Genomic DNA, 17,800 nt, shown 5'->3' on the forward strand with positions numbered 1-17,800 from the left:
GCATCAGCCTCCACGGCTGCACACTCAACCTCACTGAGCCAGTCAGGAACCTGGGTACCTTGTTTGACCCTGAACTGTCCTTTCTCCCCCACATCCACGCCATGACCGGCATTGCCTACCACCACCTCCGCCACATTGCCAGACTCCACCACTGCCTCACCCCTCAGGCTGCAGAAACCCTCACCCACGCATTCGTCACATCAAAGCTCGATTAAGGGAACTCCCTCCTCATCGGCCTTCCCAACTCTTCCCTTCACAAGCTGCAGATCATCCAAAACTCTGCAGCTCGTGTACTCTCATACACCAGGCTCCGTGACCCCAGCAATCCCACCCTCGCCCGACTCTACTGGCCCCCCATCCCCCAGAGGATCGAGTTCAAGATCCTCGTCCTCACCTTTAAGGCCAATCCATGACCTTGTCCCCTCTGACTCCCTACCAACCTGCCCGCTCCCTCCGTTCAGCGGGCTTCGGCCTGCTCCATGTCTCCCACCCAACCATCGGTGGCCGGGCTTTCAGCCTCTCTGCCCCCACACTCTGGAACTCCATCCCACAGTCACTTCACCTCGCTTCCTCCTTTGCCTTCTTTAAGGCCGGTCTCAAGACCCTTCTCTTCGACCGTGCCTTTGGTCTTCCTCCCACCTCTCTGCCTTCCCTCACCCCTACACCACCCCTCCCCCACGCTCGGGCCCCAACACCTGACTGTTCAGCGCTTTGGGATGTCCTCCTGATGTGAAAGCCGCTCAATAAATGTAATTTTGTTGTTGTTGTTGATGTATATCTTACCTGCAAAATGCTGGCAACTTCATCGACTGGTAGTTCACTTGCTCTTTTCGATGACAGTACTGGAATCATCGTCTCATTTTCACTGTGGTACAATTCCTCAGGACTCGGAACCTATTGCAATAAGGGAAAGAAAGGTCGTGAACTGCAGTGAAGAAAACATAATCACATCATTTTCTTTGACGTCTCTTTTGCATTGTAATTGTGCACCCTGAGGTAACCCCGCGTCTGAAGCCAACTCCTAACCTGAAAAGGTTTCCCAGCACTGGATTTCTAAAAAGCCTACTAAAATTGGATTTCCTGTTGCCTCTGCATTCAGGAGATCAGACTCCATCATAATAACAACATAATAATAATCCTTGCATTTGGTATAATGCCATAGCACGTCAGAAGAACGTCCCAAAATGCTTCAAAATATTTACTGTGAAATGGAGTGACTGTTTATTTGCAAGCAAACGTGGTAGCACAATTGCTCCCACAAACGACCATGAAATGAATGACCAATTTTATTTGGGGGATTGTTGGCCAGAACACCAGAAGAAACTCCCTTCTCTTTTTGAATAGTGCCATGGGATCTTCAATATCCATCTGAACGGGCAAACGGGACCTCGGTTTAATGTCTCATCTGAGTGTTTGCTTAAATCGGAAATGCCTCTGAATAATTTTGTTTACAGCAAAGTTAGAAATGTGCATGATTTGCGTGAAATTGGCTGCCAAAGTTTGCTCTGTTTGATTTGGAATGAGAGACTGTCATTGTAAAATATTTTCTACTATCCTCATCAGGGGAGTGGTGGCGGAAAGGAGCAAAGGCAAGTAGGATCTCACCTTGAGCTAAGCTGGCTCCAACATGTCACGCTTCAAACAGAATGTCAGAATTGAGTCAATGCTCTCTGGCAGTCTCTGTAGTTTGATTCGACTCCTGAGCCAAGTAGGTCTGCAGGAGTACCAAGGCACTGATGATGACAAACCAGCCAGCCTGGCTTTCAGGAGGACTTGCAGGGATTCAGCTCCTGTTAACCCTGCAAGCCAAAGCTCTAACAGAAAGGGTGGTCCAAACTGAACAAGTACAAACTGCAAACTTGGCAGACAGTGCTCTCTGTATGGCAAGCTATGTGTTTTTAGCTGGTTATTGGTGAGAGTTTAATCCAATCCACACTCTGGGGTTCTGAAACCTTGGCTCATGCTAATTTGTGTCAAATGCCATCTGGGATTACATAAAGCAGGGTGTGGCCCTCCCTTCCAGACAATGACATCGGTTGATGGGTTTTCACATGAAAATATATCCCTTTTGAAAAATTGCTGAATTACATTAATCACTCTGGTCATTTAGTAGTTACCAGGTTTTTTTCAATTTGATTAATCTATAAAAACTAAACCTTACATATAATAAATTATCCTGGTCTAATTTATGTCCTTCAATGGGTTAATGAAAACATTACTTCAATCAGACATTAACTTTTCAACTAAAAATGTAAATGAGAATGGTGCAACATATCGCAATACATTCCTATGAAGTGTATATTTTTATAATATATATATATATTGACTGCCAAATTAATGGGCTATACAGTAGGTAGAAAATCCTGAGTCAGAGTGCCAATTAACACAAATTACACCCGTTAGGCCTGAAAAAGACAGGTAGGGTGAGATTTTTGTAAACATTTCAGCGCTTTGTGCAATGGATTATTTTGCACATGAAGTAAATGCTACTCTATCAAATCATAAAATATTTAGGGTTAATTTAAAGAATAAAAATCCTTTAGAATTTAGATGGTCCTGGGTAAAATGGTTGAATACACAAATCATATCTAATTAGGGATGCTCCAATGGTTCAGTGAATAAATGTACAAAAGCCTACCTATGATTATAAGTAACACAGACCAGGAAGAATTCAGATTAAATCACAGGGCAATTTGTGTGTGTAGGTGGTATGCATTTGTGGAACACCCAGCCTGCATTGGATACGCTTAAGCATCGAGAATAAATGCATCAAAGTGAATGTAAGCAAGACAGAAAATATCGAGTACCACTAATTATTTTTCTTGGTCAGCTAGATCTGATACACCAGGAGTCTTGTGGAGTCCTGTAGCTCAGTGGTTAGAGCACTCGCTTTGGAAGTGAGAGACCTGAGTTCAATTCCAGGAAGGGGGAAACCCTTCGGCAAGTTTCCTTACTCCACACAGAGCCTAATAATAATCCCTCCAAAACCCAAAACAATAATAAATTGGTCATTGTCAATCTACGACTGTTTGTGGGAGATTGCTGTGCGCAATTGGCTGCCGCGTTCGCCCACAAATATACTGTCAATTCACTTTACAGTGTGTTCTGTGAAGCGCTTTGGGACGTCCTCCCGACATGAAAAGCGCTATATCAAATGCAAGGATTATTATTATTATTATTATTATTATTATTATTACACACAGAAAACAATCACTAAGCTGGTATCCAAACCAGAGTTCCACATTTGTACACGTGGACATTTCCCTGTATCTGGAATGGAGCGCACATTCAGACCACCACAGAGCGTTGACTCAATTTCAGCAATCTATTGGTAAGTCTGCCACCTTGCAAGTGGCTCATATCCAAGGAGATCCGCGCTTACCTTCTGAAATCTAAGAACATAAGAATGTACTGAACCATAAAAGAATACACATGAAAATTTCCCTTTGTCTGGCATGGTTTGCATACTCTCTCCACGGAGGTTCACAGCCTGCTTGCATATTTCCAGAAAGCAGACACAGATTGACAAGCTAATGATAAATAGTTAGACAGGGAGAACATGTTACTAAAAACATGTTTTGAGTAATTACTGTGACAAAACTGTATAATAAGGCATAGCATGATCACCAAAAGCAAAAGTGTCTAATCTTCATTGAAAAGTCATTATTTCTTATAACCAACTAATAAAGTTGTTTATAAGAAATAGAAAAATAAAATACCTTCAAAAATACTGTGAATTCCTTAGTTTTTTTTATCCAGCATGGTGGCCGAATTTTTAAAGAAAACACAAATCAATTAATTTAAATAGTAAAAATTCAAGATATAATAAGTACAAAAACTACTGGTAATGAAAGGTTCACTGCTTCATAATACAGATGGTGCAGTGTTTGCACAGGCAGTCAAAATAGAACGCTTGATTATAATAAATTATGCAAAGACACAGCTGCCTCAGACGGTTAATGCAATTTGATAACCAGAATTTTTTCTCTCTTTCCCATCTGAATTGTGGTGAATTAAATATTAAAGCCTAAAAGCGTGAGGTACACTTAAGCTAAGTGACAGAGTAGACACACACATCACGAATCCATCTCTGGCATTCATAAAGAACTAGAGAAGCATTTTGGCTGATTGCCTTTTCTTCTCAAATCTGCAGCTATTCCTGCTCTTAAGATTTTCTGCACATCTTTCTTCCTCATCTTATGTTTTACCTCCACCTTCTAATGTGTCCTTCCCTTCCTCCCAATTATTTTTGCTCATGTCATCTTTGATAAGGTTTGAAGTCCTTTCAATTTAGCTACTCACAGAACATTTTCTTCAGATTTATTCTACATTTTCTGTACCATAGCTTTTCACTTTTCTTAATCAGAATCTGCTTTATAAAATGTAACCTCATTGGACAATGATTCTGAAAATCTTAACAAGTTGAAAGAGCAAAATAGGTTAATGATTTGAACATAGCCGTGTATCAAAATGTTCAGGGATGTCAGTTCTGAAAACTCTATTGTGTGCTTCTCTTTGTCCATCTTTTTGTCTCTGTTATTGTCTTATACTTTTCTTGTTTACAATTGTATATTTTACTAAAGTCTGTTTTCACAACCATATTTCTCATCTTAGAATTTGCTTCCAGCTCTAGTTATTTCCTCATGGATTCCAGCTGAAATGTCACCCTTTCTATTTCAGGTTTGTAGGTGTGCTGAAAGATTACACAAGAAATGTATCTCAGTCTTTTGGATATTATAATAATTTGCATTTATATAGAGATCGATTACAATCACCAGGAGCAAAAGTAGTCTAATCTCCTTCATTGAAGAGTCATTATTTGCTTGATTAAGTGGTTATAAATGGTTTGGGTTCAAAAACTCAAGACTACTCTAAAAAAAATACTAATCAGCATTTTTATTTCCTTCGCAAAGTGAATTGGCGACACTTCATAACAGACATGCACGATAATCTATTCATTTGATATAGCAACTTTCACATTTGGAAGATGTCTCAAGTGCTTCACAGGATATACGGTAAACCTCAATGACTGTATTTTGCATGGGAAGCAGCAACTACTTTTGCCAGAGATTGATTATGACTATTATTATATTATTGAACCCAATCTTCTGATTCATAGGTGAGAATGCTACCACGTGATTCAGTTTGACACTTTTTACACAGGATGTTACTTTAATGGCACTTCCTGGACATAGAAAGAATCCACAATATGCAAAGTAAACTGTCAGATCAGTGCCAAAACCTGAATTGCACTGCACTCCCATAAAATGTGGGTCCACGTAACAGCCGTACTACAAGCAGACCTGGTTAAATGTGGATGTGTTATAGCACAGCACCTTCTAGCACCTTTCGCATAAAATATTTTGAAACGCTTTACAAATTCTAGATGAAGTGAAGATTGGTATATAGACAAACAACTAGTTTGAATTTCAGAATAAATTCTGAAGAGGGGAACTTAAACCAGGTTAACCAGGAGAATATAAATCCACACTTCTTTGAAAAAACAGCAGCAAGGTGGTCCACTGACATCCTCCTGAATCACAAAGCATATAGAATTTAACTTAAAACGAGTGTGGGAGTCGCAATAGAGTTGGTCAAGTTCAAAAGAAAAAAAAGAATTATGATCAAACAGAATGAGATTTCAAACCCTTTCAAAAAGACCAAAGCTGCTTTTTTTAAAAAAAACAGGTGTACAAAAAATAGACATTTTTAAATAATTACAAGAGCATACTAGTCTGGCTCAGTTGAGTGATGGATCTGTTCTTCAAGCATTAACCTTCAGGTAACCCAATATAGAGTATCTTTTCTCGCATTGGTTAATGATTCCCACCACTAGTATATACAAACAAGCACTAACCCCCAGATAAGCCAATACAGGATGTTTCTCTCTCTCTCTCCCTCTCTCTAAACCTCCCCAACCTACATAAACACATATATACATATCTACATACATAGACAGATGGTTAACTTGCCACCATGAGTGTGATACACACACTTTATATTTCCCTATACCCCCAGTAAGATGAAAACGATACTGCCTGTTCAGACACGTAGATGATTAACATTCCTTTGGGTCTGGGTGTTACCGAACTATAAAATGGCGCATCTGTAATAAATTCATCCATCACTGACTCACTTTCATTGATGTAGGATGACAATGCACAGACATTGCACTTGAGCAAGGCATAATTAAATAAGTGTAGATGTTAAAAAGTGGAACAGTCTATATATAGAATAAAAAGGTACCAATGCACTTCTATTATTCATATAGTTTATAATAAGTTTATAATGTGCAGATAGTAGATTTATAGAGCTATTTTTAGTGTAAAATGTTTATACATATATTACAGTACAAAAGAAAGCTATATTATACTAGTTTCCATTAGAGTTGTTTAACCTTATACCATTTCCTTATTCTTCACAAGTTCCCCTTTATATTGTTTTCAAATACTTATCCAATTCCCTTTTCAAGATGCAAAATGCTGCAGATGCTGGAAATCTGAAACAAAAATAGAAGTCCCTGGGAACAGTGCTGCCTGACCTGCTCCCAGCGACTTCTGTTCTTGTTTCCCTTTTCAAGATGTCTTTGTTGTGCGTTTGCAACACTATGTACAGTGCCTGTGTGGAAAACACTTGAACAGCGAGTCACAAGAACAGGAGCACAGGTAGTGATCCCAATATCAAAATCTAACCAGGGTTATCAACAACAACAACTTGCACTTATATAGACGCTATCCCATGCAGGGGAGTGTCTCAGAGAGCTTAACAGTGGCAGAGCCCGACTCCAAGCCGGGGGGTTGGGAGGTGGCCGTAAGCACAGTCGAAGAGGCAAGTTTTCAGGCAGGACTTGAAAAAGTCTTTTTTAAAAGCAATCTTGAGAGTTCACGATTGTTACAAACACCTCCAGCCGATAAGATTTTACCTGAATCTTCTGATTGTGCTGCAACACAGCAAAGCACTCTAAGATAATTATTATTCCATTCTATTTGGCTTACTTTACAAGTAAAGTAAGCCAAATAGAATGATCAATACTGTCAGGTTTACAGGCCGATATAGATCTTGCGCTGGCTTGGTTGGGCATGTGGTTGTTTGATGAACTTGGCATCGTTCGTCATTGCCACAGTGTGTAAAGTGATTACTAATTGTCTCATCCTTCCAAATGACAGGTCTTTACAAAACAAGAGAGCCAGGCTTAAAGCCTGGTTCGGTTAACAAACCAGATGTTGAAGATTTGCTTACAAGGTTTATTAAATACAATTTTTTGTAAAGCTAAAATACTAAATTTACTAGAATCAATCTTCCATCAGATTTAAACAAAATATTCCAGAGGAACTACCTTCTAGTAATCACAAAACAAGTACTTTTGAGAAATCTTTCTCAAGAACGTTGCACATGAATTCCATTCCACAGTGAGATAACCACTCTAACTGCATTGCTTACAATTGTTAACTTGGGTCACGTTCAAAATATTTGATTTCCTTTAAACTCAATGTTTGTCTCCTTTTCCTTCAGGTACCTTGCCATTAATTCTAGGTCTCAAAATAAATAAAACTGATGACTCTCACTCCATGCTTTGCGTGGGGCATTGCTGTGCGCAAAATGGGTGCCATATTCACCCACAAAATCCACACGCTCATGCCGCTTTACACACTATATCCTGTGAAGTGCACTGACACATCTCTATGAGGTGATAAGGCGCTATAAAAAAAATGCAAGTATAATAATTTGTTTTCATCAGCTGGGTGTCAGAGACATACAGAAACCAATTACCATGCTTGAGTATCCAAAGCAGTCTGAGTTTCATATGTCAGCTTGTGTGATAGCCTGGTTTAGTTAGTCGCACTCTTGCCTTAAGTGTCAAAAGGTTGTCAGGACGACAGATTCATAATCTAGGCCAGGGTGGTCCAACTGGCTTCCCACCGGCCACTTACAACACTTGGTATGATTTCATCCGGCCAACGAACACGGTCGCAATTCGTGTCCGGAGCTGAAGTTTGGTCTGACCCAGTGAAAAAAACAGTGACGACAAGTGGCAGTTAGCAGCAAACATGTCGATCACTTTCAAACTGGTAACATGAGAGTCACGCAGAGAGAGAGATACAGAGACATACAGACAGAGAGAGACTGCTTTATACATAGACAGACAGAGAGAGAGAGAGATACAGACACAGACACACACACAGGGGTACAAAGACAACAACAACTTGTATCTATATAGTGCTCTTCACCCGGCTGCCCCGCATGAAGGGTGCTTTATAAAAGCAGATTCCATGGCACTATTCACACACATCGGAAACACACACAGACGGAGAAATTCAGTGATATACAGAGAGAGAGAGACACACACACACACACACACAGATACCTTGATGCTGGCTGTATATTTGTTTTATAAAATTTGTATAAACTTTTATATTTGCCTATTTAAAGTTTGCTTTATAACTAAGATATAGTGAAATTAAGTAATACTGTTGTACAATTTAAAACATAGGATTTTTATACTATTCTTACGGGCTATGTTACTGGAAGGCAAACACAAACATATTGCTTATTCCTTTCTACCCCACATCTGTGCCATGGCATGCCTTCTCCCATCTCCGCAACGTTGCCCGGCTTCACCACTGTCTCACACCGCGAACCGCCAAAACCTTCATACACGCCTTCATTATATCAAGGCTTGACTACACAAACTCACTGCTTGTCGGCCTCCTTCCTCCACAGGCTGCAGATCATCCAAAGCTCTGCAGCCCATGTCCTCTCCCACACCAGGCTCCGTGACCCTATCACCCCCATCCTCGCCCAACTTCACTGGCTTCCCATCACACAGAGGATACAGTTCAAGTGAGAGACCTGAGTTCAATTCCAGGCAGAGGGCGAAACCTTGGGCAAGTTTCCTTACTCCACACAGAGCCTAATAATAATCCCTCCAAAAAAACAAAACAATAATAAATTGGTCATTTTCAATCCACGACTGTTTGTGGGACATTGCTGTGCGCAATTGGCTGCTGCGTTCGCCCACAAATATAGTCAATTCACTTTACAGTATATTCTGTGAAGCGCTTTGGGACGTCTAGAAGACGTGAAAAGCGCTATATCAAATGCAAGGATTATTATTATTATTAAGTTCCTGGTCCTCACCTTCGAAGCCCTCCACGGTCTTGCTCCCTCCTATCTCTGCGACCTCCTAACCCCCTTCCACCCTGCTCGCTCCCTCCGCTCAGCGGTCTCCGGCCTGCTTCACATCCCCCGCCTTGCTCACCCCACTGCCATTCTGCCCCCATCCTCTGGAACTCTATCCCGCAGTCCCTCCACCTCGCCCCCTCCCTTGCCTCCTTCAAGATCCATCTCAAGACCCTCCTTTTTGACCGTGCTTTTGATCATCCTACTCTCCCCCCCTGCCCTCCACCCTCCTTGACACCGACCCCCACCTCGGGTCTATAACTCTGTTGTCCAGTGCGTTAGGACATCCTCCCGACGTGAACGGCGCTTTACAAATGTAGTAGTTTTGTTGCTTCTTGTAGTAGTATGGGACCCAAGAACGTTTCTCAAGCCCAGCATCCAGCCCTCAGCAGTCAAAAGGTTGGGCCCCTGTCTAAGCTGATACACTAGTGCAGTGTTGGGGACCCTCTGCAGTGTTGAAGGTGCCATCCTTCAGGAGACTTTAAATATAGGTCCCGTCTGCTGGGTCAGATGGATGTTATAGATCCCATGGCACCATTCAAAAAGAGAAGGGAATTTCTCCCCGTGTCCTGGCCAACAATCTCCCAGATAAAATTGGCCATTCACTTTACGGCTGTCGGACATTGCTGTGCAGCCGTATTCACCTAAAATGCACAATAACTACCAACAGCATTCTGTTTCTACAGGTATAGTTTTCCCTGTAAAACGGCGTATAAATACGCGGTCTACTGAAAAACCCATAGAGTTGGCAGGTAGACAGAATGTTCGGTGGGCCGGATGAAATCATCCCCCGAGCCACCAGATGGACCATCCTGTTGAAGGGTAAATCCATTAAAAATAATTTGGTAAATAGTATGTTTACTACAGACCAATTATACAGATTATATGTTAGATAAACATGTATATTACCAGACTGAGGTGTAATGTATATGGATCATAGACAGATCATATAGATTATATTATATATTACCAGCTGGATTATAAATTATATGTTAGATAAACGTGCTTTTAACAGTTGTCAGCATACAAAAATCCTTACATTTAGCATAGCGCCTTTCTCGTCACATAGCGCTTCGCAGGATACCCTGTTAAATATAGGGACTGTGTTTTATGGGCAAAGACAGCAGATAATTTCCCTGCAGACCACAAACAGTCACAAAGTGAATGACCAATTTTATTTGGGAGATCGTTGGCCAGGATACGAAGAGAAACTCCTTCTCAAATAATATCGAAGGATCTCCAACAAGGGAACACACTCCCAACACTGCATTGGCACGTCAGCTTAAACTATACGAATCCCAACATGGGGCTTGAACCCACCATCCTCTGACTCAAGAGGTGCGAGTGCTATCAACTAAGCCAGATTGACAACCCTGATTACCATAGACCAATTATAGATGATATATTACAGACAAATACAGTACCAGACATATGTGTGTTACATATATGCTAGAGATAGGTGATTTAGATCATATGTTGACTTTACAGTCTATTCTGTGAAGCACTTTGAGACATCTTGAAGATGCGCATGTTCATTTCCAGACCATTGTGTGCTGCATATATACTACAGGTGGGTAATATAGATGATATAGATTATATAGACATTCTCATAATCAGACTGCAGTGTGTTGTGCATATATATATATATATACACACACACACAAACACAATGACAGGTTACATATATTGGATACAGACTTATACCGCCAAGACCATAGTGTGTTGTATATATAAATGTATACACACAAAAGGCAGGTTATATTGTATAATATACACTCATATTAGCAGAGCGCTGTGTATTGTACAGACAGGTTAGATTATATTAGAGATGACACACAAAACATACACACACAGAGCAGAATGTGTTGTACAGACAAGTTAGATTATATTAGAGATGACACACAGACACACAGTCATACACAGACAGACGCAGTCACACACACAGTCACACACACACACAGTCACACAGAGTCACACACACAGACACAGACAGAAACACACACAGATAGACACACAGTCACGCACACACAGTCACACAGTCACACACACAGTCAGTCACACTCACACAGTCAGTCACACTCACACACAGTCAGTCACACAGTCACACACACACACAGTAACACTCACACACACAGTCACACACACAGTCACACTCACACACAGTCACACACACAGTCAGTCACACACACACACACACAGTCACACACACACACAGTAACACTCACACACACAGTCACACACACAGTCACACTCACACACAGTCACACACACAGTCAGTCACACACAGTCACACACACAGTCACACACACACACAGTCATACACACACACAGTCACACACACACACAGTCACACACAGTCAGTCACACACAGTCACACACAGTCACACACACACACACAGTCACACACACACACACAGTCAGTCACACACAGTCACACACACACACACAGTCACACACACACACAGTCAGTCACACACAGTCACACACACACAGTCACACACACACAGTCACACACACACACAGTCAGACACTCACGTTAGCAGGCCGCGGCATGCTGACCGCCGGCTCCTCGCGCTCCCATTAATCTCCAGTCAGACGGTTGCTGCGGCTCTCGCGCCGCTCCGCTCGAGACTCCCAAACACCCGACACAACGGACCGGAAGTGAGCGGCCGCCGGTGCAGCAGCGCACACCCTACTTCCGGTGTGGGAGCGCCTGCGCCGACAGCCGTCACTCAACCGCTGGGGGGGGCGGGGCGTGTGGACACTGCCCCCTCCACCTCACACCGTGTGCACAGCTCTCACTGTCACCATCAGAGACTGTCGGCCTTCCCACCTCCTCCCTCCACAGGCGGCAGATCATCCACAGCTCTGCAGCCCGTGTCCTCTCCCGCACCAACCTCCGCGACCCCATCCCCCCCACTCTCGCCCGACTCCACTGGCTCCCTGTCCCTCAGAGGATCCAGTTCAAGCTCCTGGTCCTCACCTCCAAAGCCCTCCATGGCCTCGCCCCACCCTACCTCTGCGACCTCCTAACCCCCTACCAACCCGCCCGCTCAGCCGGCTCTGTCCCGCTCCACGTCCCCCGACCCACCCGCCCCACCGTTGGCGGGAGAGCCTTCAGCCACTCTGCTCCCAACCTCTGGAATTCCATCCCCCAGTTACTCCGCCTCACCCCCTTCTTGGCCTCCTTAATAATAATAATAATAATAATCCTTGCATTTGATATAGCGCTTTTCACGTCGGGAGGACGTCCCAAAGCGCTTCACAGAACACACTGCAAAGTGAATTGACTGTATATTTGTGGGCGAACACGGCAGCCAATTGCGCACAGCAATGTCCCACAAACAGTCGTAGATTGAAAATGACCAATTTATCATTGTTTTGTTTTGGAGGTATTATTATTAGGCTCTGTGTGGAGTAAGGAAACTTGCCCAAGGTTTCACCCTCTGCCTGGAATTGAACTCAGGTCTCTCGCTTGCAAAGCGAGTGCTCTAACCACTGAGCTACAGGACTCCACTCCTTCAAGTCCCACCTCAAGACACCCTCCTCTTCGACCATCCTATCGGCCACCCCCCTTCCCCTCCCCCCCCTTCTCCCCCCCCCCCCCCCCCCCCCAGCTCGCGTCTGAAATGCAGTACTCTGTCCAACGCCTTGGGACGTTGTCCCGACGTGAAAGGCGCTATACAAATGTTGTATCAGACAGTACACTTAATATCAGTCTGTATAGAGGTGTCTCTGTTAATATCAGACTGTATAGAGGTGTCTCTGTTAATATCAGTCTGTATAGAGGTGTCTCTTAATATCAGACTGTATAGAAGTGTCACTGTTAATATCAGACTGTATAGAGGTGTCATTGTTAATATCAGACTGTATTGAGGTGTCACTGTTAATATCAGACTGTATATAGGTCACTGTTAATATCAGACTGTGTAGAGGTGTCACTGTTAATAGCAGACTGTATTGAGGTGTCATTGTTAATATCAGACTGTATTGAGGTGTCACTGTTAATATCAGACTGTATAGAGGTGTCACTGTTAATATCAGACTGTATTGAGGTGTCTCTGTTAATATCAGACTGTATAGAGGTCACTGTTAATATCAGACTGTATAGAGGTGTCACTGTTAATATCAGACTGTATATAGGTCACTGTTAATATCAGACTGTGTAGAGGTGTCACTGTTAATAGCAGACTGTATAGAGGTGTATCCCATGGATGGAAATCAAAAAGAAAACAGTCAGATAATCGGTTCATTTCAATATGCACTACAACCCAAACGCAGGTGGAATTTGATGATGAAAGGGCTGAAGTAGAAAAGGCTAACATACCTCATAATTCAACTGCAGGCAATGGCCGACTCAATACCGAGATTTGATGGGAAGCAGCATGCTTACGAACATTTTGATGAGGTTTCGTGGTTAGCCATACTAAACACATGTGATGAGGAGAAGAGAGCCAGTTAGTAATAATGATACTTGCTACTCAAGTATTTAATGTATTAATCTTACAAATGAAATATGGAGAAGGGACATTGGAAGGGTTGCACAGATCTATAATGAGTGCCGTGGGGTACGATAGAGGAGATCCAAATTCAATATTAGAAAATGTAGACAGACAGTGGATACACAACTTGTTACATTGACAGATTGTGGGATGCATTCGATCACACCTATGGGCCAGCACTAAATAAATGTCAACTAACAGAGAATTTGGAGCAGAGATGTTACAGATGCACTGTTTCTCATGCCCTGCTCCATATATAGCAAATTTTGAGGAAACCGAGTGAATAATGACCATGATGAGAATTGGATAAAAAGGAGAATGGTAATGAAGTGGGAGGCCAGACAGGGAGACAGTGATAAACCAAAAGGCCATAAAATAGCAGCTGTAGTGGAGAATAATAAAGAAAGAGTTTGGAAGAAAAGTGGGGACAAAAGGTTGTTGCTGAATTTGCAAAGTTAAGGAAGGCGATAAAAACAATAAGCCAATTGATTGAGCAACTTTACCGGTCCTAGTGCCCCACCGATGTGCCTCAGTAATTGATACCTTCAGAAAATGGGTAGAAGCTTTCTCATTACTTTGTACTATAACACAAGCTACTGCAGAGACATTACTACATTATAATTTTACCCGATGGGGCCTCCCACTAGCAATCGATTTGGATCAGAGATGGCACTTCACGGGTAACACAACGACATATGCAATGTAATTACATGGATCAAACAACAATTTCATATTAGACAACATCCTCAATCTTCGGGAATTGTAGAACGAATGAATCAAACTTCAAAAACCATGTTCCATAATTTCGTAACTGACAAAACAAAATGTTGGGATCAACTATTTGAACCTCTGATTCTGATGGCAATCAGATCAACTCAGATCAACTCCATCAAGAACTACCAAATTATCTGCTCAGGTTAATGACTGGCCGACTGATGCACACTCCTGAACATTTGTGGTTCACACATATGTCGGCTCCAGAGATTCAGTCTTTAACTCATGAACAATATGTTAAAACAGTTGTATATTATTATTGTTGTTGTATCAGCACTTGAAAGGTTAATTTCTCAGCTGAAGACCTTTCTTTTCAACCGCGCCTTTGGTCACCTTCCCACCCCTCCCTCTGGCTCGGTCCCGGGATCCTAAACTGTAAAGTGCTCTGAGACGCCGTCCAGCATGGAGGACGCTATATAAACCCAAGTTGTTGTTGCTGTTCACTGCAACTAATATCGTTCAATCTAAACAAGTAAATGCCATGCATTTAAAAAGTTTCAGTTGATTGCTGTGATACCATTTAGGTTCATTTTTCGAGGATCGAGTTCAAAATCCTTACCCTCCATGGCCTTGCTCCATTCTACCTCTCTGACTTGCTGACCTCTTATCACCCTGTCCGCTCCTTCCGCTCAGCAGGCTCCGGCCGACTCCATGTCTCCACCAGGCCTGCCCCACCATTGGCAATCAGGCCTTCAGCCTCTCTGCTCCCAACCTCTGGAATTCCACCCCACATTCCCTGAATGTCCCTCCTTTGCCTCCTTCAAGGCACACCTCAAGACCCTCCTTTTCAACCGTGCCATTGGCCATCCTCCTAGCCTCTCTGCCCTGCACCCTCCCTGATCACAAGCCCCACGCTCGGGTCCTAATGTTCAGCATTTTGGGATGTCCTCCTGACATGAAAGGTGCTTTACAAATGTCATTTTGTATTGTATTTGGAGTCCTGTAGCTCATGGTTAGAGAACTCACCTTGCAAGCGAGAAATTTGGGTTTGATTCCAGGCAGTGCAAAACCTTGGGCAAGTTTCCTTACTCCACATGCCTGGTAATAATTCTTCAAGAAAAAAACAATAATAAATTGGTCATTTCAATCCACGACTGTTTGTGGGACACTGCCGTGAACAATTGGCTGCCACGTTTCGCGCACAAATATACAGTCAATTCACTTTATAGTATATAAAGTATAAAGCGCTTTGAGATGTCTAGAAGATGTGAAAAGCACTATATCAAATGCAAGGATTATTATTATATTATAATCGAAATGCCTCACCAGGTGAGTAGAACATGCCTCACCAGGTGAGTAGGTCAATCGGTTATGATCAAGGTATACGATCCAAAGGGACCATTCTCCCCTCAATATATTGGATCATATCACATAATTGATAAAGCCTCTCATCAGTGTATTAAGTAGCCAGGCATAGGAATAAGAAAATTCAACCAAAGTGGTATCACAGTAATCAACTGAATTTTTTTAAAGGCCACACTAATTCCGATTCCAAATTGGCAACACCTCAAATTTTTGTACTCTGTTATCATCCACCCCACCTGGATTAACTCCATATTTGGGATGATTCAGAGCTTTGGCAGCTCTTTTCATCCAAAGGAGGAAGAGTGAGATCAGGAAAATATGAAAGAGGATGAAAGTGAATGGGTTCACTTTTGGTCATGCACATTGTAGGAGATTCCCCAAATCACCCCGAGAGCATGGGGAATTTAAAATTAATTTTTTCTTAGTATTATTACAGAAAATAAAGCTTTGAAGAGACAAAAAAGGGAAAGAAAGACAATTCAGCAGAGAATGTGACAAGTTGAAAGAAAGAGAGAGAGAGCAGGATGGGTTAATTGAGCAGAAAAACACCAAAAAAAGAAATTCAATGTGAAAAAGGACAACTAGAACAACAACAACAAAAACAACAACAAATTACACCGATATAGCGCCCTTCACATCGGAAAGAATCCCAGGGCACTGGACAGTCAGGGTTTTTGGACCTAAGCTAGGAGTTGGGGTCACGAGGGGTGGAGGGCAGGAAGGGTGGCCAAAGGCATGGTCGAAGAGGAAGGTCTTTAAACAGGACTTGAAGCAGGCAAGAGAGTGAGTGAGGTGGATGGATTGCAGGATAGAGTTTCCGAGTATGGGGGCAGAGATGCTGAATGCCTGACCTCCAATGGCGGGGCAGTAAGTGCCGACAACAGAAAAGTCAAAAGTTTTAAAGAGCGAACAATGTCCTTCGGAAAAATCAATGCAGATTTGTGAAAAGCTTTTATTACATAGTGACTGTCATGAATGTTAAAAGAAATACAGCCTCCAAAATACAGCAGAGAGCTAAAGCACCGGGTGCCCACCAAGGCTTCCCCGGACCGCAATGAGGTTCCCTGGCCTCTGTGTTATACGTTGCAACCCTTTAGATGGATATTTGGGAAAGGCCAACAGTTACAACATGAGTTCAAAGCCACTCTGCATATTATTGCCATACTGCATACTCCACTCCCTATTCAAACCCATCCAGTCCGGTTTTCACGCTGCCCACGGTACAGAGACAGTGCTCGTCAAAGTAAAAAATGACGTCCTCTCTCTTTGTGACCAGGGCTCCCTCTGCCTTCTCATTCTCCTCGACCTCTCTCTCGCGTTCAACACAGTCGATCATGCCATCCTCCTCTATCGCCTCTCCTCCCTCATCCACCTTAGTGGGACTGCACCTGCATTGTTGGAGCTCTACTTGACTAACTGCCAACAATACATCTCAGCAAACAGTTTCTTCTTCCACCCCCGCCCGGTCCCCTGCAGGGTATCCCAAGGCTTGGCCTCTTTCTTTTCTTTATTTGCATGCTCCCTCTCGGTGATGTCATCTGCAGACAAGGGGTAAACTTCTCTATGTATATGAATGACACCCAATTCTACTTCTCCTCCTCCAGCTGCAATTTCCACTCCACTGATGTCCTGTCAGTTTGTTTGATGGATATCAAGGCCTGCATGAGCACATATTTCCTGCAGCTGAATGTTGGTAAGACGGAAGCCATCATTAGCTCCCATCAACGTCTTCTCTCCTGCGAGTCTGAACTCCTCAACCTCCCCGGGTTCTCCCTCATACTGTCCGAACCCGTGCGCAACTTAGGCGTCAGGTTCAATCTCCAGCTTTCCTTTCTAACCCACATCCATTCCCTGTCCAGAACCACTTTTTTCCACCTCCATCACATTGCCTACCTCCATCAGTACCTCAATGCAGCTGAAACCCTTTGTCACTTCCCGGTTGGTCTATTCCAATGCCCTCCTCGCTGGTCTCCTCAGCTCCACCATACACAAAATTCAACTAATTCAGAACTCTGCCGCCTGGATTCTCACCCGCACAA

General features: G+C 42.9%; 1 protein-coding gene across 1 annotated transcript in view; it reads right to left on the reverse strand.

Annotated features, from left to right (window-relative positions):
• The window catches only part of atp2c1 (ATPase secretory pathway Ca2+ transporting 1), a 65,023-nt gene extending 53,187 nt beyond the window's left edge, over positions 1-11,836 (reverse strand). The window contains exons 1-2 of the mRNA XM_007901701.2: positions 11,716-11,836; positions 784-894 (exon numbers count right to left, since the gene is read on the reverse strand). Coding sequence (XP_007899892.1) covers positions 784-894; positions 11,716-11,733 — 129 coding nt within the window. The 5' untranslated portion in view covers positions 11,734-11,836. The remainder of the gene's footprint in view (positions 1-783; positions 895-11,715) is intronic.
• Positions 11,837-17,800: the final 5,964 nt, after the last annotated feature.

Source organism: Callorhinchus milii, unplaced genomic scaffold (assembly GCF_018977255.1).
Source record: "Callorhinchus milii isolate IMCB2004 unplaced genomic scaffold, IMCB_Cmil_1.0 Scaffold2, whole genome shotgun sequence".
Lineage (NCBI taxonomy): Eukaryota > Metazoa > Chordata > Chondrichthyes > Chimaeriformes > Callorhinchidae > Callorhinchus > Callorhinchus milii.